General features: G+C 41.2%; 1 protein-coding gene across 2 annotated transcripts in view; it reads left to right on the top strand.

Moving 5' to 3' along the window:
• The window catches only part of map2k5 (mitogen-activated protein kinase kinase 5), a 171,874-nt gene that overhangs the window by 85,568 nt on the left and 65,869 nt on the right, over positions 1-20,437 (top strand). The window contains exons 17-19 of one of the 2 annotated variants that reach the window (XM_034183191.1): positions 5,494-5,523; positions 18,961-18,987; positions 19,317-19,349. In XM_034183191.1, the coding sequence (XP_034039082.1) occupies positions 5,494-5,523; positions 18,961-18,987; positions 19,317-19,349 (90 nt within the window). The remainder of the gene's footprint in view (positions 1-5,493; positions 5,524-18,960; positions 18,988-19,316; positions 19,350-20,437) is intronic. The other variant, XM_034183198.1, reaches the window with a different exon arrangement.

The following is a 20,437-nucleotide window of genomic DNA, read 5'->3' as shown; positions in this document are numbered from 1 at the left end:
TGTCTTCTATGACATTAATTAAAAGTATCCAAACAAATGACATGAGGGGAGGTGATGGTCTAGTGATTAAGCATTGGGCTTGAGACCAGAGGATCCTCTGTTCAAATCCCAACCTTACAATAAATATTTAGGCATATATGTATATCCTTCATCCTAACCTGTTTATGCCCCTCCTATTTTAAATTTTTGGTTATTGTATTGTTGGACTTAAATTTCATTCACAGTCACATAAAAAAATCTTAGTCTTAAGTCAGTTTTGCCTTAAGGTCAGAATCTTGTTAACTTATTGACAATATTTCTGTTTTCTTGGAATATAATTGGGGTTGTACAAACCCCAATTCCAGTGAAGTTAGGTTGTTGTGTAAATTGTAAATATAAACAGAATACAATTATTTGCAAATCTTCTTCAACCTATATTCAATTGAATACACCACAAAGACAAGATATTTAATGTTTAAACTGATAAACTTTATTGTTTTTGTGCAAATATTTGCTCATTTTGAAATGGATGCCTGCAACATGTTTCAAAAAAGCTGGGACAGTGGTATGTTTCCTTCATCTGGGACAGTGCCACATTTGTCATTTTAATGAAGCCATTTTTAATGACACCAGATGAATAACAAACACAAAAGGCCGTGGTTACGGGTATGGACCCGTATCTACAGAGACCATTCTAAAGATACCGAGGGTATTCCCGGGTGACGTCATGTCTTACCAACCAATCAGAATGTGCAAATATGTCCGTACCCGTGCACACCTGTCATTATTGTATGCGTCGCTTAAGGCTTAAAGCCTTTGAAACAATCCCTGTAAGCCTTAACTTTCACAGTCCGCTAATGCTACTGTATACGAAATTCAGTGGGAGTTTGGTAGTTGGAATTTTTGTCCCCGTTTGACCCACGCATGCGCAGATGCGTTGCGCACTTCGCTTATTCTCCTCGGTCCGTACCTTTAGCAGTCCTGCAGAAGATACAGATGTACGTATCCTTAGCCACTTCAAACACAAAATCCCGACACCTTGCTGACATCCAAACCCTTGAAATCAAAGTACGCCTGGTAAATGAAAATACAAGAACGATGTGGTAATTTAACGATGAATTTACTACAATACGAAATAAAATTATTTATTAACGGTTTGGTTAGCTTGTTGGGACGGACATCAGTCAGACATCATTTGGCAGCTCTGAAAAAAAAAATACTGCAGGATAAACTTGCAGTAATTTTTGTTCTAAACTGAACTAAGAGAGTGACCTGACAAAAAAACCACTTGAGAGGCGCAGCTATTACTTTTAGACCTTAATGAAGGTTTTTTCTTTCACTCTTACCGGGCTTTTATTAATCAATGGGCCATCGCTGGTCTTCATAAAACCTGCTTTAGAAACTACAGCGTCTTGGTTTCAGTTTCCTCTGGATGGCTCTCTGGTCCTTATTGATTCTCTGTCCGCTTGTCTTCCCTCTGCAGCTTAACAAATGAGTCCTGCTTCTGTTCCGCGTTCGTTTGTCGATAACGTTTAATGTCATCACAATTATAACAATAAATGATGAGTCTCGTCTTTACGGGTGTCCATGTGTGAAGCTAAATGAAGGGGCCTAATGCAGTCCCTCCCCATGTGGATTAATCTTTAGCCTGTTAGTTGGCCTGTTTAAGGTCAAGGCCAGACTATGAGCATTACAACGTTTTAATAGTGGAATGTTCCTGACAAGCCGCGCTTGACAAGATGAAAAGTGCACGGCTAAAGTGACTTACCAATTGTCTGGAGAGCTATCAGCACAGGCTACACCCCCACCCACCCCCGGTGGCTCCTCCTCTCTCTATCCTTCTTCTCAGCAGGTGGTAATCATGAGGTTATTAAGTCACAGCTGATTTTATTGGATTAGGAATCAGAAACGGCAGATGAGCACTAAAGCTTCTCTCGCTGACCAAAAGTCTTAAGTCCCGCATACTTAAAAGCGCAGAGCGTGGTCACCAGTCAGGTTCCAAGGTGGTTCTGTAGTCTGGTGGATGCAGCAGCACACAAGTCCAGACCAAACCTGACCAACGGCCGGTGTCGCAGACCGAATGGTCTGCCACTAAAAATTGGTCCGCCCTGCCTCCACTGTGCCTGCGTCATTTCAGAGCTCATCCTCTCATCTGAGACGAAGTCTCTTCACCCAAAGTGATCAGACGGATTAATGTGATTATTAACCATCAGATGACAAAGTAAAACCTCTTAAATCATTCTAAAGTCAGTTTTAAGCAGAAACAAGGCGAAACTCTGTGACACTTTGAAATAAACTTATCAGCTAGCAGCTCGTTCAGCCGCGGCGCTCTCATCGCTTCCACCTTCTTTTATGATGAAATATGCTGAATTTATGTGGAAATGATTGTTGTAGAAAAGCTTCAGGTATCTGTGGCTGAGACAGATGATGACTGGAGGCAGTTTGAAGGAGAAATGAGGAGCTAATCAGTGAACCACGGCTGATGACACATGCGCAGTGAAGGCAGGGGGACCAATTTTTAGGGGGACTGTTCGGTCGGTGACACCAGTTCAGATTGAGTCTGAACGAATCACTTTAACATCAGACAGATTCAGTGTCAAACTTAAAGTGCTTATCTTTGTCCAGCCGGTGCATTTTTTTTTTTCTTCTACACCAGATTATAAATAATCTGTTCCAACTCTTTAAATTGTGCAGCCCCCCGAGCAGGTGACAATGGTGAGGAGAAACACCCTCAAATGTTTTTTTTTTTTTTGAAGAAGAAGAATCCTGAAGCAGCCCAGACTCAGAGGGGTGACCCACTGCTTAGGTGTTTCTAACAGTGACAGAGAGCATAAACCAGCGTGCAGAACACAGTCCAGAGCAGATGTGATTCTGAAAACTCCCCTTTTTAAGTCTATGTGAAGTGTTGTAGCTCAGCAGTCTCAGGCGGGTGAGCGGTCATCCAGCGGTCCAACAAGACAGTGACAGAAATGAAGGTTCCCGGACCGGTTTCAGACGGTGTGAACAGCACCGAAAGCACAAGTTCCCAGCAGTAAACCCACAAAGAAGCACAGAGTTTGCTAATGTGGTCACCAGCAGCTAACCCAGTGCTTCACTAACAGACCCAGAATTTAGATATGAGGCTGAGATCCGCTCCATTGTTAAACCTGTATGATCCTTTCAAATTTCACAAAAATGACAAAATTTAATTTCTACTGAAATCCAAGCTTTATCATGTCTGTTTATTTTTAAACATGTTTCAGAATTACAACTCATTTTAATGATGACATATTTATCTGGGCGGAATAATGATTGTTCTATTTTTAACACCATCTGGAGGAGGAAGCGCGTGTGCGCATGCATGGAGGTTTTGAAATGACTGGAACCTGGTTACCTTTGACCTTGTGTGATGCTCGTACATGTAGTGCACACTCTAACATCCGTAAGATGTCTGTGAATGACTTCAGAGGTGTTATCACGTTTCAAAAACAGTGTTTTTACAATTAGAAATGTTTCTTTTTCTTGCTAACGTTTACAAAATATATGAGAAACATATTCAATTTATACAGAAATGAGCTGTTTCGTTGCATTTTCTGCCATCTTGGTTTATTTTGTTTGAGCGAGCAGCCAGCTGACATCACCATGCATCTCTACTCTGATTGGCTGTCACCGTGTGCTTCCCTGCATCCCTCGTGCATGTCAGGGGAAGCCCTTACATGATCTATGATGTCGCTACCACAGACTGTACCGGTTGCTGCCGTAAGTAGTTCAAGGTCGTCTGTTCTTTAGAATTTTTTTCCCTTCAGGGGAAATAATTATTTTTCCACACAATGGCAATTTTTGATCATATTGGCAATGTCACATTCTGAATCCCCTATTTAATGGCTAATAAATACAATTTTAGTGGAGACAAAGAAAATTCTTCTTAATGACTTAAATCTCCAAAAAAAAAAAAATGCAAAGGCCGTACACTTTTATTAAGAAAATTTTTGATGCCATGCAGGTTATGCTAACCGCATGACGGGGATTGAATTTTGACACTGATGCTTAATTCAATATTAAATCGAATCGGGTTAACAACTGTTGTCCTTGCAAGTGGCCATGCTTTCCTCTGCAAGCGTTCAGCTCCTACAGTCCTCTGTGCTGTCTTCTGTCCTCTGCTGTGCAGCTGCTAAACAGTGGACTTTGGAGGCTCTCAGAGTCCTTCCCTCTCGGTGTGAATTATAGAATGTCCCCTCCCACAAGTAATTGAGGTCATCCACGTGTGAATACACAAATGACCAATTCCAAACATAAAGAGTTTTTTTTTCAGGTCTTAAGTGAATAGACATGAAGTCTGGTGTTTACAGTGACACCCCCCCCCCCCCCCCCCCCCCCCCACCGCCATTCTGCCAAACACAGTCAGTCAACACTGTGGTTTCAAAGTTGCAAAAATACAGGTGCTATCAGCGCCATCTAAACATCCTTGTGAATAATGAATAAATCAAGTGTGTGTTTGTGTAAATTTCACCTGTTTGCATGTTCCCGCCCAGAATTTTTGTGCACTCGAGTGGACAAACTTTATAATGCATATCCATGAAACCAGGTGTACTAAATGGACAATACGTGTTTATTTTGTGCATTTTCCAGACGCTGTCTTTGTTTGTGCACTGTTATTAAATCAGCATGCGGGTGTATTTGTGAGTGCGTTGGTGTTGGCTCACATTTTTACAAATATAAACCTTCAGTATATCAGCCCACAAATGTAAGGAAATGTTTTAAAATGAGCGATACTTTACCTTCCAGTCCATTTGGTGGCGCTGTGCTCCACTGAGGTCAGTTGCAAATCTTTGCAGCTCATTTCAGCTGAGGTTCAAAATGTCAAACAACAAAACCTTCTGATTCCGTTTCGTGCCATCCTGCTCGTCACCTGTTAAGTGGCTTTTGCAGCTATTTCTTTCTGTTAAATGTTTGTCTGTTGCAGTGTTATAAACTGTACTCATCCCCATGTTTTAATACTTTGTGATGTCAAATCATGATTTATAAAGACATTTTTATGGCTTTCTTGCACAAAAACAAATGTGCACTTAGATCTCAAGGTAAAAACAAAGTATTTCAAGTCAGTGAATATCTCTGAATTCAGTTAAATCAGTTATGAAGAAATGTGAAGAGTGAATCTGCGCAGAGCAAGTTGTCCTCAATAACTGAAGGAGTGTGCATGAAGGAGACGAGTGAGGGAAGCCACCAGGACACACGGATTTGGGCAAAAAGTAAAAAAGTAGAAACTCTTTAAGAGTATTTTACAGTGTACAACTCCAGCATATTCCATTAGTACTCGTCTGGTGTCTGCTGCCGAAGCCTCCTTCTGTCCTTGATGCTAAATATTCTCTATGTGACACTGATATGTTAAAAGAACATCAGTCATTTTATTATTCAACACAAATATTTAATTGAGTGATATCATTTTGACATTTGCACTTTCACAGGTTTATTTTGCTTTAATCCTTTTATACTGACGCCTTGTGTTTTTTGTGTGTTTTTTTTTTCCTAATACAGTTGGCACTCGGTATGTTCCCATATCCACAGGTGAGTCCTTTTTAATTTCTAATTACTTCAGTTAAAGTAGTTTTATTTAAAGGAACCAATCTGTTTACTGAACTGATTTTTGCTGCAGATTTTTTTTTTTTTTTTTTTTTTACTGCTCAAATCAAAATTGTAATATTTTAGGAAAAACTAAAATGTTGTAACTGTAATAAACTTTTTAATTTGTTGTTTGCTGCTGAAAGAACATATAAAACAAGTTCCTGTGAACATAACTTAGAATTTGTTTCTGCAAATAAAAATTTCAAAATTTTGTAAAAAAAAAAAAAAAAAAAAAGTCATGTCATGATGTTAACACAGTCCATCAGAAATAAAAGTTAAAACAGTGTGTGATGTACAAACACTCTCTTTATAATCTGATTTACACACATTTGCAAATTGTCGGTCACTGAGGGGGAAAAAAGTTGTGTACAAAAAATGAACTTATAGTTGCCCGTAAAATATTTGTTATTTTTACAGTTAAAAGCATGAAGGCACTATTTTATTTATAATTTCAGCCTTAATTGAATTAGGTTCACATCCTGTTCAGATGTAATTGCTGACAACAAAATCCGCTTCCTAATCCGATTGGCTCTCGATTAGTCCTATAAAACGGATTTATGTCGCTAATCCCTGATTGCGTGTTCTGTGCACAGTCACCTGAAATAACCTCACTGCCCATCCTTACAGAATGTGAGGAGACGGGTTTTGATCTCATGGAAAGTTTGTGCATCTGTGAAACCAGTCTGGTCCATAAGTATTTGGACAGTGACTTTTGTGATTTTGTTTTTTCTTCTTCACAATTTGATGCTGCATGCCACCTCATTGGAGTTGAACATTCGAGATGTTTTTGTAGTCTAGACTTTTAGCTTTAATTCCAGAAGAAGAAAAACAACAACAGTTTAAGTCTTATATAGGTCCTGAGGCTCACCGCTGGTGGCATTTATTCCCGGATTCTGGAGACTGAAGCGATGAGAGTCTGTAGAGGGGGAGCGTAGACTGATGTGATGCCAAGGAAGTGGGCTGTTTAAGGACACACACAGGCAGCCTGAGCGGGATTCAAACCCAGGCCTACATACGTATTGGATACACGGGCGTTTCCAGCTTACTTAAATGTGTGTTGAACTTCATTTCCATCCATCATTAAGAAATACAAACACTTCGCACTGTTTGGTGACTCTCTCAAACACTGAGTCACCACGCAGGAAGGCAACTTGTGAGGGAAGCCACCAACACACCCGTGACGGTAACAGTTTTCTCTAGTTGTGAGTGTTTTGTCTGATGCATCTGCAGTTATACAGAGAATAATTTTAACAGAAGAAAACAGATCAGGTCTATGTTCCAGCTTCTGATGTGTTTCCTCAAAAACTGTTATTGAAATTCATTATTTTTAAGAAGATTCTGTCTGACTGCAGTCACTCAGGAACTGGAAACGCATACTTTAGCTGTTCTGTTTACCCTGGTGTCAGTACGACTGAGCACATAATTGCAAGGATGAGGAGGGACGTGATGGTCTAGTGGTTAAGTGTTGGGCTTAAGTCCAGAGGATCCTCTGTGCAAACTCCAGCGTTCACAGTGTGCAGTGAGCACCTTGCATGACACCCTAACATCGGTGTGTGTGTGAGAGTGAATGGGTTAATGTGAGGCATCATTGTAAAACACTCTGAGGTTCTGATCCAAATGGAGAAGTGCCACATAGATGGTAAATGGACTGCATTCATATAGAGCCTTTCCATCAGCATCAGATGCTTAAAACGCTTTACAGTAATGCCTCACATTCACCCTGATGTTAGGGTGCTGCCATACAAGGCGCTCACTACACACTGGGAGCAACTAGGCTGGGATTTGAACCGCGAATCCTCTGATCTCAAGCCCAGCGCTTTAACCATGTGACCATCAACTCCCCTAACATGAACATGAACACAGTCCATTCACCATTTTTAACATGAAATACTTTGAAGGCAGCGATGGGGTGGCCAAGTGGTTAGTATGCTTGGTTTCAGTGCACAAGGCTCCCGGTTCAAACCCCACCACTGCCACATTTCACCATGTAATGTGGAGTTGCGTCATGAAGGGCATCTGGCAGAAAACTTGTGCAAAATCAACATGCAGGTCCACCTCGGATCTGCTGTGGAATCAAACAGAGGATCTGAGCCTGAGCTGGTAGCTTCAGGCCCCTGCTTTAGATCATACAACATGTTTGAATGTGTCAGTTGCCACTGTAAATACCTACTTTACGTACAAAGATGGCTACACAGATCGGTTTGGACTCTGGGTTGACGCAGCTTTTCTCGTCTCATTGTTAATGTTCCTGGAGCTCCATATGGTGCTGCAGACAGTTCACCTGCAGGCTGTGGCAGAGCGGCGTGGCACTCGGATCCAGCTCGTCAGGCGCAGCCAGCCAACGTCCTCGGGCCCAAACTGTCATTTCTGCAGACACTGGTACAGCTGTCTGTGTAAAACCCCCTGCTACACCTCACAGAGAAGGTTTTAGTGACGAGTGAGGCAGAAGTTGGAGGAGAAAATTGATGACAGATGAGACCGACTGCTGTAGACGAGGTTTAACTGCAGCGAGTGGCGTTGAAGTTGGTTTAGATTTGGGTAATTTGGCTTCTTTTCTTTCACACTTTTGACGGCACTGCGGCAGCAGTTTGAGCTCTTTGTGTCGTTTTCATCTTTGCTTCTTAAGAGCAGTTTTCATTTGGTTTAATTTCTGAACGTTCATTCAGAGAGCCGACTTGCGCTCACGCCGGCGTCGTCACCTCCTTTTTGTCACAATTAGAGACCATCTCTTTAATTTCTCTTCAGCACGTGTTGGCGTTCATTTCGATTTATTTCTTCTTTTGTTTTGTCAGGAGTTAATGGTTTTTTCACGGCTTGCTCTGAACGCCTTTGAAGACACCAGACCTGATCTGTCTGCAGCCGCCAGCACAGTTGTGCTTGATTGATTTGTTGTCTTCTTGTTTGCTCAGTGATTGTTTTGTTTCTCTTCATTTCATTGTATTTTAATAGATTTCTGGATGAACAACCATGTCGGTTCTTAGTTTGAGTCCATCACATATTTGTGCATTTGTGTCGCACAATCAACCCGACTTTATATATACATATATGTGTGTGTGTGTGTGTGTGTGTGTGTGTGTGTGTGTGTGTGTGTACTCAAATGAAATAGTAAGTCACTGTGCTGCCGTCCTGTATTCATTGCATATACTATGAACAATAGTTCATCTATTTCCAGGGTTTCTGCAACATGTTGCTTGATCTTGAGTCCTCCTCAGGAATTGTTTCATTGCAGGACTCCTATTTGGTTCTGCGTCTGGCTCTTTAATCGTTGTCAGCATTGACATCGTGTCTGATTTGGAACAGGTCTGGGATGAACTCCTGGTTAGTTCTTTTATGTATTGGTGTGAACCTGCTTCAGTAAGTCTCCATTGGAACTTTTGAACTCCCTTCTGGATGACGAGGCATGTCAGGGAGAGGTTGGAGGTTCATCTGAGTTGAGCTGAGGTTTGGGAAATCTCCTGCATCACTGACTGACTGACGTACCGATGTCGTTGATTCCACAGAGGCTTTAATCTTCATCTCGTTGTCTTTTCAGTGATTCTGTCTTTGGGAACACTGGATTATAACTGGTTACAGCTGCACCATTTGTGTCAATCTGGTGGTTTGTTTTTTGTCTTGTCAGTGTGGCTGCAGAGGATGGTCACCCCACTGAGCCTGTTCTGCTGGAGGTTTCTTCCTGTAATTAAAAAAATGCTAAGTGAGTTTTTAGTTACCACTGTTGCCGGTGCGCTTGCTCATGGGGTGGGTTTGGTCTGGACCAGGGATCACCAAACTTACTGTTCCACTCCCTTCAGGTGTGCTCAGCCAATCAAGAGCTTTGAAACACCAGACTTGCTTAATCAGCCGTGGTTGCAGCTGGTACAGCACGGTTGCCAACTCTCATGCATCTGGCGTGACACTCACGCTTTCAGCATCAATCTCACACTCTCATGCACAAGCAAGAAATTTCACGCCAAAATAAAAGTATCTCATGTTTATTTTCTGTTGATGACTAGATTAGACCAGACCAGACCACACCGCATTGTTTCTTAATGAAAGGAGAGCAGTTTAAGAAGCGCACATGAAACAGCTGTTAACATCTGCAGACAACGTTCTGACTGCAGGATTCTCTGATCACTGATTTGCTGAAAACCTGTCACCTGATACGTCAGCTGTCCGTGAAGAGTTCAGAGAGAGTTCAAGGAAATCTTCGGAGCTTATGGTTCTGAGTCGGCTGCTGATGTGGGATAGAAAGTTTTGGATAACAAGGTGAGCCCATAAAAAAGCCGAACTTTGGGTCCCTTGAGCCTCAGTCTAATTGTGTGTTGAGACAGTCAGCTAACTTGGTCATTTAAAGGACATATCGTATGTTATTTAATGTCCTGATTCGCAAGTATTCATGATTATAAGTCTATCTGTGCACATGTGCTGAAAACGTGTGATTACTGGTGCATTTTATTGATAATTATACTGACAGAGAAACTGACGCGTTTTAAACCACTGAATCAATATGAAGCAATTGCATTGAAATGGTTCAGTGTTTGAAGCATTTGATTAAATTAAATATGGCAACATCTGCTGGCCAATCTTTAACATAGCACTTACATGGAACAATTGATTGTTTGATTTTAATTCGTATAAAATGTAAACATGCACAAAATAATAAAAAAATGTATTAACTAAACACTTAAATACATAAAATACAGGGTAACACAAAAAAGCAATAAAATAAAATAAAAATGTTTGTTTCCATTGTGGCCCAACAAAATACTGACAGTCAAACATACATTCATACATACACAAAACCAATAACAGTTAATAAAATAAAACTATAGAGTATTTTATATTTTTTCTCAATAATAAATAAATTGATTGTTCTTTTGTTGAGCCAGTTCTTGGAAAAAAAACTGTCTGACCCTGTTTTTAAAAAGAGGCTTCGTTTCACAAACTCTTATTTTGACGAGGCGGTCCATTAAACAGTTTATCTTCAGTGGACTTGAAGGACGAAGCCCCACAGGTCTTCTTCACCTGAGGAATGACCAGAGACAAGCTACTCGACCGAGTATTAATACTGTGCTGAGCAGCTGTAAATTTAAAGAAGTGAAAAAATAATTCAGGGCTTGTTTATTCACTATATTAAACATAGGATTTAATTTTAATTGTTGAACTCTGAGCTCAACAGGCAGCATACTGACCGTTCTAAATTCGACCAGGCCTCTGTGGGTCCGGGGTTGTGCAGAGAGGAGAAAGCCAATGATCTTGTGCGTAATCTATAACCTCCCTTGATTCCACCTGGTCAGGCCAGAATACCAGGCTGCACTGGCACAGTCCATGTGACACTGGACCAAGACTGATGGAAGAAGATTTCTCATCTGCAAATTCAAATCTTTGTCCAAGACCAACAGATTTTACACAGGATTTACTCATAATTATATTTTACCAGCATGTTATGTTTAATGTGTCATTCTTGAGGAAGAAGATGAAGATAGATTTTGTCCAGCTTGTGAATTTTTGGATAAACCGCTGCCTCCATCCTCACTAAGTCTCCTTGCAAATTCACTGCAGAAAATGGTTCTGGGGAGCATTAGCATGGCTAAAAACCCCAACCAGGGCCCTCTTCACCCCCAGCGATTTTAAGCATTTTTCATGATTTGCCCCTTATGTGCCTGTAGATGAGCTTACTGAAGTATTTTGGAAAAAGAAAGAATCATGGACATGGAGAGGAGAGGAATCAAACACGGTTTCCCTTCTATTATTTTTATTAGTAAACAAGGACTGTATTTTTTTTTTTTTTAATTAGGGTTAGGGTTGCAAAAAATTTTTGTCACGTGTGCAGAGTCTCACTCCAGCCTTAGTCTCGAAGTTGGCAGCCCTGGTATAGATGGAAGGGGTCTGTCTTAGGCTCCCTGCTTTTCTCCCTTTATATAGCACCCCTTGGGCACATATTGCAGCGTTTTGGGATTACCTTTCACTGCTGTGCAGATGATACTTAGTTTTACATGCCGATAATCAATCAATCAATCAATTTTTTTATATAGCGCCAAATCACAACAAACAGTTGCCCCAAGGTGCTTTATATTGTAAGGCAAGGCCATACAATAATTATGTAAAACCCCAACGGTCAAAACGACCCCCTGTGAGCAAGCACTTGGCTACAGTGGGAAGGAAAACTCCATTTAACAGGAAGAAACCTCCAGCAGAACCAGGCTCAGGGAGGGGCAGTCTTCTGCTGGGACTGGTTGGGGCTGAGGGAGAGAACCAGGAAAAAGACATGCTGTGGAGGGGAGCAGAGATCGATCACTAATGATTAAATGCAGAGTGGTGCATACAGAGCAAAAAGACAAAGAAACAGTGCATCATGGGAACCCCCCAGCAGTCTACGTCTATAGCAGCATAACTAAGGGATGGTTCAGTAACTGCTGGTAATCTCATTCACATAAAATCCTTAGAAGATTGCCTTGCAGCAGTGAGAAGTTGGATGTCTAGAAACTTCCTACTTTTAAACTCTGATAACACTAAAATGATGGTTTTTGGTCCAGTGAGACATCGGCATCAATTTGACCAGTTAACGCTCAGCCTCGACTCGTGTGTCATACATCACACTGACAAAGTGAGGAACCTTGGGGTAATTTTTGATCCTTCATTGTCCTTTGGCCTCCACATTAGAAATATTACTAGGACTGCTTTCTTCCACCTGCAAAATATAGGGAAGATTCGTCCCATCCTGTCTATGGCTGATGCTGAGACCCTGATCCATGCATTTATCTCTTCTAGATTGGACTACTACAATGTTCTATTTTCTGGTTTACCGTAGTCTAGCATTAGGGCTCTCCAATTGGTTCAAAATGCTGCAGCCAGACTTTTGACATGAAGCAGAAACTTTGACCACATTACACCCATTTTGGCGTCTCTTCACTGGCTTCCTCTCCCAGTGAGATCAGATTTTAAGGTTCTGCTACTAACCTATAAAATTATTCATGGACTGGCACCTCCTTACTTAGCTGACCTAATTAAACCTTACGTACCGGCCTGGGCTTTACGTTCTCAGGGTGCAGGACTATTTTGTGTCCCTAAGGTGAATAAGAAGTCTGCGGGTCATAGAGCTTTCTCTTATCGTGCCCCTGTTCTGTGGAGACTTTCAAGTCCAGACGTAAGACGCACTTATTTTCCCTTTCATATGGCTAGCATACTGGTACAGTTTTGTTTTACACTTTTTACTCTTTAATTCATTTATTAGTAATTGGAGCGGGCCGCGGCCTCAACTTTACCTAAATTCTGGGTCTTTTAGTGAAGTTTAGGGCTAGCGGCCGGTGATCACCTTAGTATTTCTCTGTTTTTTTTCTTGTTTAATGCTGACAAATTATACAGTATTTTTTGTCTTTTTGATGCCTGATTCTGTTTTTTCTCTGTTTAAGGTGCAGCTCCATCCAGAGATGGGAGTTGTATTCGTGTTGGCGACCCTCCTGTCCTGTGCGCCAACAGCATTTCTTGTATATTTGTCCGTGAATTGTTCTGTGAATTGTTCTGTAATTTATGTTTGTAGCATGGCCCAAGCAGAGGGTCACCCCTTTGAGTCTGGTCTGCTTGAGGTTTCTTCCTCAGAGGGAGATTTTCCTTACCACTGCTGCTCTGGGGGTTGGTAAGATTAGACCTTACCTGTGTGAAGCGCTTTGAGGCAACTCTGTTGTGATTTGGCGCTATATAAATGAAAATAAATTGAAATTGAAATTGAAGGCAGGTGACCTCCGGGAATGGGGTGGGTGACCTCCGGGATGTTGTATAACATTTTAAATCGAGTGTGTTTTTGTAATTGTGTTTGACCAGATACATAAAGACACTCAAGTGGCTAATAGAATAGGTGGTAGCTGAAAGGCTAGAGTCCTCATATACATTGAGTTCCTCCATTGGACCATCAGTAAATGTGGTTGGGGAGGTGACAGAGCAGTAAAGGTGACATTATGTTCCTCTCCCAGCTGCATCCTCCAGATCCACTTACCATACATAATCTTCTTGGCTTTGCCTCAAAGTGTCCTACTAATTAGAAGGACCTGTACCAGTTAGAAAGGGAGGTTCCCATGAGGCATCCTAATGAGATACCCAAACCACCTCAACTGGCTCGAGGAACTGTGCTAATACTCTGAACATCTTCAGAATGCTGGAGTCCATCATCCGGTCCCATTAAGGATGAGAGTCACACCACCCTGTGAAGAAAAGTAATTGTAGTGTTGTGTATCAATGATCTCATTCTCTTGTTCTCGACACCAAGTTCACAGTTCTAGAGGAGTGCTGGGATGTATATTGACTAACAAACTCACGGTTTGTCTGCTCACTTGGTGTAACCTGTGCTTCTGCCACTTTCTGGAGTCAAACTGGCACAGAAGGCAGATGTTCCAACCACAAGGCCAAAACCCAAGGGCTCTGCGAGTGAGGTTTGCTTCCTCCTGTTGGTCACCGTGATAATGTCCAGGTAACCCGTATCAGACAAAGTAACTATGCTTTTGACCAAAAAAAATAAAAAAGAGAAAGACCTTGCACTGCCTTTGACTGAGGTGTATTTCCATGGTGACAGAGAGAGACTGCCCTTGTACATAAGCAAAACCATTAAAATTGAAGGTTTTGATCAAAGCAAGGGCCTTTTTTATTAAGAATGTTCTTATTTATTACCTATTGAAAAAAGGATCTTTGAAATTCTCAAGATGGTGAAGCAGCCACTGATCTTTCAGAAGTGTTTATTGAGTTACTCTTAAGAAGACCAGAAATCATTTGACATTTGAAAATTGATTTTGTAACTTGCAATCTTCATGTTGAGTCGACTCAAATACTTTGAAATAACAAAAAAAGGGTCTTGATGTGGTTCACAGCTTTGGCCAAAAAGCTGCCACGGTGGAAGCTGACAGGACTCTTTCAGGCTTTTAAGCATTTCCACAGAACTCACCGATTTAATATCTGCAGAAATAGTTCTCCTCAGTCCATACTGAGCTCATCGTTAATAATGTTGATACTAATATTGATACCTTTATTACTTTATTTTACTGCGTGTAACATCCAAGAGAGCTTCTCGTGTGTAAGCGCTCCTGGACAAATAAAACTGATTCTGGTTCTGTTGCCGGACTGTCCATATGTTGAAACTGACACTTTCCACTGATTCTATGGAAAACTAGAGGGTCATTGAAGAGCGGACACCAACCCACAGACCCATGATTCTGTTGGTTCATAGTATATCTATAGCTCTTGGTGGTGTTCTAAGGTGAGATCTTTAATGTGTTTTGCTGTCTTATGGAGGTCTGGTCTGTGTCACTCGCGCCACATGTCTCTGCATGTGCCACTTTGTGGAACTGTCTTGTGTCATGGATGGCAACTGTCCAGGCAGACTAACAGTCCATCGCCACCTCTTGAATGTAGCTATTAATCTTGCGCAGCCACATGAAACATGGGTCTCCCTGTGGCCTCTTCCTGTTACGAGTGTCCTCAACACTGATGCTGGATCATGCCCAGAGAAATGTGCCATGTGGCCAAAATGTGTGTCTGACATTCCATCAAAAAGCAAATGGTTCTCCTACCAGTGGGGTAAGCCAGAAGCTTTTAAATTTGACTTGCCTTGCAGATACGATGACGTTACCACCTGGCTAATGTCTGACCCTGTGAAATTAAAACTCCACTGAGTAACTCCTGAGGTGGTAGGCATGTTAGTATTAATGTCATATTAAACAATGTTTACCCTCAGGACGAACACGGTGATGATGATATGTCTACACGATAATCAGCTGACATTACGGAGAGACATTAAGAGGAAAGATACAAAGGAATTATTGAACCCCACTTGCGATATCCGGTCAAACTACCTAGTACAAAAAGAATAAGTGCTCAATTATGCCTGACTAAGTTCGTCTCCTAATATCCAATTTCAACCCCTGGAGCAGCATGCAATTTTGTCCTAGTAATTATTTCTGAACAAATTAGTTTTCCATAGTTGCCTTTAATGTGTCTGAATCAGGCAAAACTGGATATAGAGGCAGTTAAGGAGTCTCTTGGTATTTAGTGTGAAAACCTGTATTTAATTGAGTGAATCAATAAGTGCTGTAATGTACTGTCAGAAGCGCCGGAGAAATATGCAATTCATTTACCAAACATAATCCATTTAGCTTAGTTTAGAAAATGAACATTCTATCACTCATTCAGTGTGATGACATTAAAACGCACTTTTATTTGCGTAGCCCAACATCACAGAACGAGTCTTTTAAAGCGACAGCGCAGAGAAACGTTTCTGCCCAATTCCTCATCGCCGCCTCCTTTGCATATTTGTCAAACTTGTTTGAATTTAAGTGTGTGATTGAGACAACATACTAAAATATAAAAGCTAGTTGTCAGAATAATTTAATGTAGAAGTAAAGTGGTCCGGACCTCCGGGGTGGCGTTTAGAGAGTAGACGCGTATTTGTCTTGCTCCATTGCACTATTCAGTTTTGTGGCTTGCAAACCTCGTACTTTTTGTTTGGAGTCCCAGTTTTATTTTTATTTTTCATATTGACCGCTTTTTGATCACCTGCAAAAAGTCCAAGTCTAAAAGTAAATCTGAACGAGACAGAGAAACTTTACCGCTTGCTGCACCTGTAACTGGTGGAGATTATCCTTCTGCTGAAAGACCACAGGGCTGCGCTGTCTGCAGACTTTAAGCCTTCGTTTGTAAGTTTGTCCTCCAAGCTGGACATGTCCAGTCGGCAGTGTGTAACCATAGTTTACTGTATTAATTCTCCTGAATCCGCATAAGCTGATTTTGATCAGCAGATTTTTCCAGCTGGAGGCCAAATACTCTGCACTCCACTGCTACAGGTAAAGTGGACCTATTGTGGACTTTCTGTTGGTCAGACTAAGATGAGACACTTTGTTTTGTGTTTAATGCCTTCTCATAATTAATACCTTTTTTAATCATCAATAAGTATATTGCATATCAAAATGGCCACATCAGTCTCAACAATGTATGTACAAATATTTTAGTTCTAAATCTGAAAAAAAAAAAGAAAAGCATTTTTAGAAAATTCTTCAAATCTTCATTGAAAGTCTGCTTTTATTCTTGTGGATGAGCTGTTTTGGTGCTAGGAATGGATTTACCAAATTTTTTGGCTTGCGTAATTAGTGTACTGTATGAAGGAAATTGTAGATCGGTGTAAATAAATGAAAAATAACATCACTCAACATTTCTAGCTAGATGTTTTCTGTTTTCTGTCCATAGATATCCATCATTGGATGAAAAATGGAAATTCACCAAAATACCCATTTGCTCCATGGGAGGGGTGGGGGGAGAAAAATCCTGGAACAAGAAAATAGCCCATCCACAAGACTGTATGCTTTGTGTGTAGGGCAAAATAAAAATTTAAAGAGTGTTTTCAGGTTGGCAGGACTGTTTAGCATTTCTGAGGGTTTAAGGGCAGTGGGAATTCATCTGCCTCCTGAACCTGGTGACTGTTTTGTTCTGAATGAGTGGCTGGCAGAGAGAGTGAGAGAAAGAGACAGACCCTTGGGACATTCTCCGGACTTGAGGATTGACTAAAGATCTTCCAGAACTAGAATTGAAACTAGAGGTGACACTCTGTCGCTTCAGGAAGTGGTCAAATGAAGTCTGTCTTACTTTCCGTCACTGGTTTATTAATAGTCACATGAGTTGGACGTGCCGGCACATCCATCGACACTGGGCAAAAAAATCGTATTCCCAAGTGTATTTAGACACTGACCGATGCTGCAGGTGAATACAACCTGATGTATGTAAAATCATTGGGAGTTTTGGGACTTTGTACGTCTTACTTCCTTCCTCAAACAACCCATGGGGTCTGATGAGACCACTGTTAGTGTTCAGCAGATAAAGGTGAACTGCACAATGGCCATGGTTCAATCCTTTTGAGTCGTGGTCAACTTGAGGCCTTCAATACCCAACATGGAAAGTCCTCTAAGAAACAGCATCACAATGAACGCTTCTTTCTCAACTCCTGTGGCAAGTGTTTTACCACAAAATGTTCTTCATAACTGGAAAGTTTTGTTTTGGAGGCTTCTTAGAAATGATCCACAAAATCACTGTGAGGAGAAACGTAAAGCCTTGATTGACATTTACCATGAAACACCTACTTTCAGATTATGGTCTTGTGGGTTTTTGGAGCTTTTTGGAAGACATGAGTTCTGTTGAATCTTGTATAAGTTGCATATTTAACAACACAATTGTGACTGTAGTTGTGTGATGAACTGTGACGTCTACTGGAAGATTCTGAATCAGAATGTTCAGTCAGCAGTTGGAAACCACAGCACCAAGGCCATTCCTGAATGTCTCTGAAGAGACTAGAATCAGGCATGAGGGTGGTTTAGTTAAGTCATTGTAGTGCAGGTGGCTCTGTGGGACAGGAGGTATGTAGACCCTGGATTGACTCATGATGTGTGCTTCACGCTACCAGTCTGTGCCCTTGGACAAGACCATCCAGTTCACTTGGCTTGTTACCAGCCTTGGCCTGGAAGGTACCTTGTGATGTACTGGCATCTCATCCAGGAGAGCTTGTGGGCTCTCAATCTGCTTCATGCTATGGTATCTGGTGATCATCACTGCTCATCAAAGTCATGGGTTGATCCATGTTGAGATCTTATGGCAAGACCTGAAACTGGCAGTTTATCCCCAAACTCTCCAGTGTGACTAGAAGTTTTATTTGGTCTTCAGCAACATCAGACAGACCGTGGCAACAGACCACTGAGCAACAGTTGAGTCGACAGTTTAAAGCCTGAGTACTTTGGTGTCTGAATACTTTCTAGCCATCACACCAATACCGCCAACAAACACCTCAGAAACCACAGTCATCAGTAAACTTAAATTATTGGCGTTACTGTGCACGCTTCAGACAATGTTGGTGGAAATGGGTCTTAAATTTTATTGACAGGCATAAAAAGCCATAAAAGGCTTTAAATTTTACTTGCTGAATCCTCTTTGTGCACCTGTGAGAATCCACTCTGCAGTTTCATCCCTTCACTCTCAATTCCACATTTTGCTCAATCTGAGGTTAAAAGGACGTCACGAAGCCTCGGCTCCTGGGATTCGGTCCCGCTCAGAGTTGGACGTTTTCACTGCAGAGCTTGCTAATACAGTTTGCAGCATTTCTTCTACTTGAGCACATCTCGATAACCTGGAGGGCAGGAATAAAATACCACTCTAGAAATTAGCATTAGCAGATCTTTTACCCTAATCTCCACAAATGAGAGCGAGGCCATTAGCATTTGTGTGTTTTCATTATGTAAATGGTGTTAACGCATGCTCACAAATTGCCGGCAGGAAAACAATAATTTTCTCTCAGTGATCATAATGTGTCCAAGTGCATGGTCTTGATTATGACATGCTAATTACGTATTGCCTCTGCTGTTCTTCTCCGTCTTACAGATTCAGAAAAACCAGGGATCTTTAATGGTACGTTTTATGGCTGCAGAATAAAAGAAAGGTTCCCCACGCTATTTCAGTTACTCATGATTGACTCTCATCTGAAAATCCATTCAAATCGCATCTTTGCCGTGAAATATTAGATCATGCTTTAACTGCTGCTGTTATATTGGGCACTATTATAGAACTAATAAAAACATTCAGGAGCTGAATGATGACTTTCTGAGCTCGCTGCATTTCATTCATCTGAGCAGATACTCTTTCTTTATCACACTATTGATTTTCATTTTTTGCTTGGATATTCCATGACGGCTAACGTGACTTTTTTTTTCTTTTTTGTCATTACTCTCGTCTTCCAGCCTCTACAGTTACTGCAATGCATCGTTGATGAGGTGAGTCGTCGTCTTATGTGCTTTTGCATCTGAAGTCAGTCCTAATGGCCCGGAAAGCTTATATTTTGTTTCCTAATGAAGCAAACCACTCAGGCGGCTTTGCTCCCCACTCACTCAACCCCTCACCCTATGCAGCCGCCTCAGGCGCTGCACATATGCACACACCCACTTTGCTCTGGAGCTTGGACTGAATCCTGCAGAGTCTATACAATGCAGAAATATATTTAGCTGGGACAATACATGGCACCACGTCAGCTCCTCGTACCCCCCCCCCCAATCTATTTTTACTTGCAAGTACAGCAGGAGAAATCCTGATGTTTGAGCACAGACTGAAAGGCAGTTTCACACTTGTAGAATCAGGTCAGGAAAGGATCCCCGTGTCTCTTTGGACTCTCTCTCTCTCTTTGGGGCGCCCCGTTACACCAGGATCCTGATGGATTTTGGCAGTGCTCCTGTTTTAATTGTCTGGTGTCTGCACGCGGGAGAAAAAAAGATCAAAGTTGTGGCTTTGATCAGTTCTGTCCAAAATTACACCACTTCATCCTCGACTAACATTCAACTCTGCCACCATGTTTAAATCTGACGGTTTGAGTTAAAACTTTGACCTTGAGTTTGGCCTTTCAAGGTCAGAGATCATGTTATGAAGCAAAACCTGATTCATGAATCACTGCAATTCTTTAAAAAAAAATAGCCATTCCAAATGATTTTGACCTGTCAAGGTCAACTGAGGTTAAAGGTGATGTTCGATCATAACTGTAGTTGTATCTTTAAACAGTTTCTTGGGGTACCCCTGATACTGGGCCAGCATGTTGATGTCGGACTGTGGCCTTGACTTTTGATCTGTTTTCTTCAAATTAAATTACTGTATTAACTGAAGTCAAGGTTTTATACTAATTTGGGAGGCCCTGCTACTTAAACTCCAGAGCACTTTATATACAGAAAAATCACACATTCTTTATTTTTTAATAATAATTTTAATTACTAATTATATCAGACTTATGTACAGAATAATTACAGTAGCTGTTGATATGACTTATGTACAGAATAACTACAGTAGCTGTTGATATCTGGCATATATACAGAATAAT

The sequence above is a fragment of the Thalassophryne amazonica genome, chromosome 2, assembly GCF_902500255.1.
Source record: "Thalassophryne amazonica chromosome 2, fThaAma1.1, whole genome shotgun sequence".
Taxonomy (NCBI): domain Eukaryota; kingdom Metazoa; phylum Chordata; class Actinopteri; order Batrachoidiformes; family Batrachoididae; genus Thalassophryne; species Thalassophryne amazonica.
This window is presented reverse-complemented; position numbering and strand designations above follow the sequence as displayed.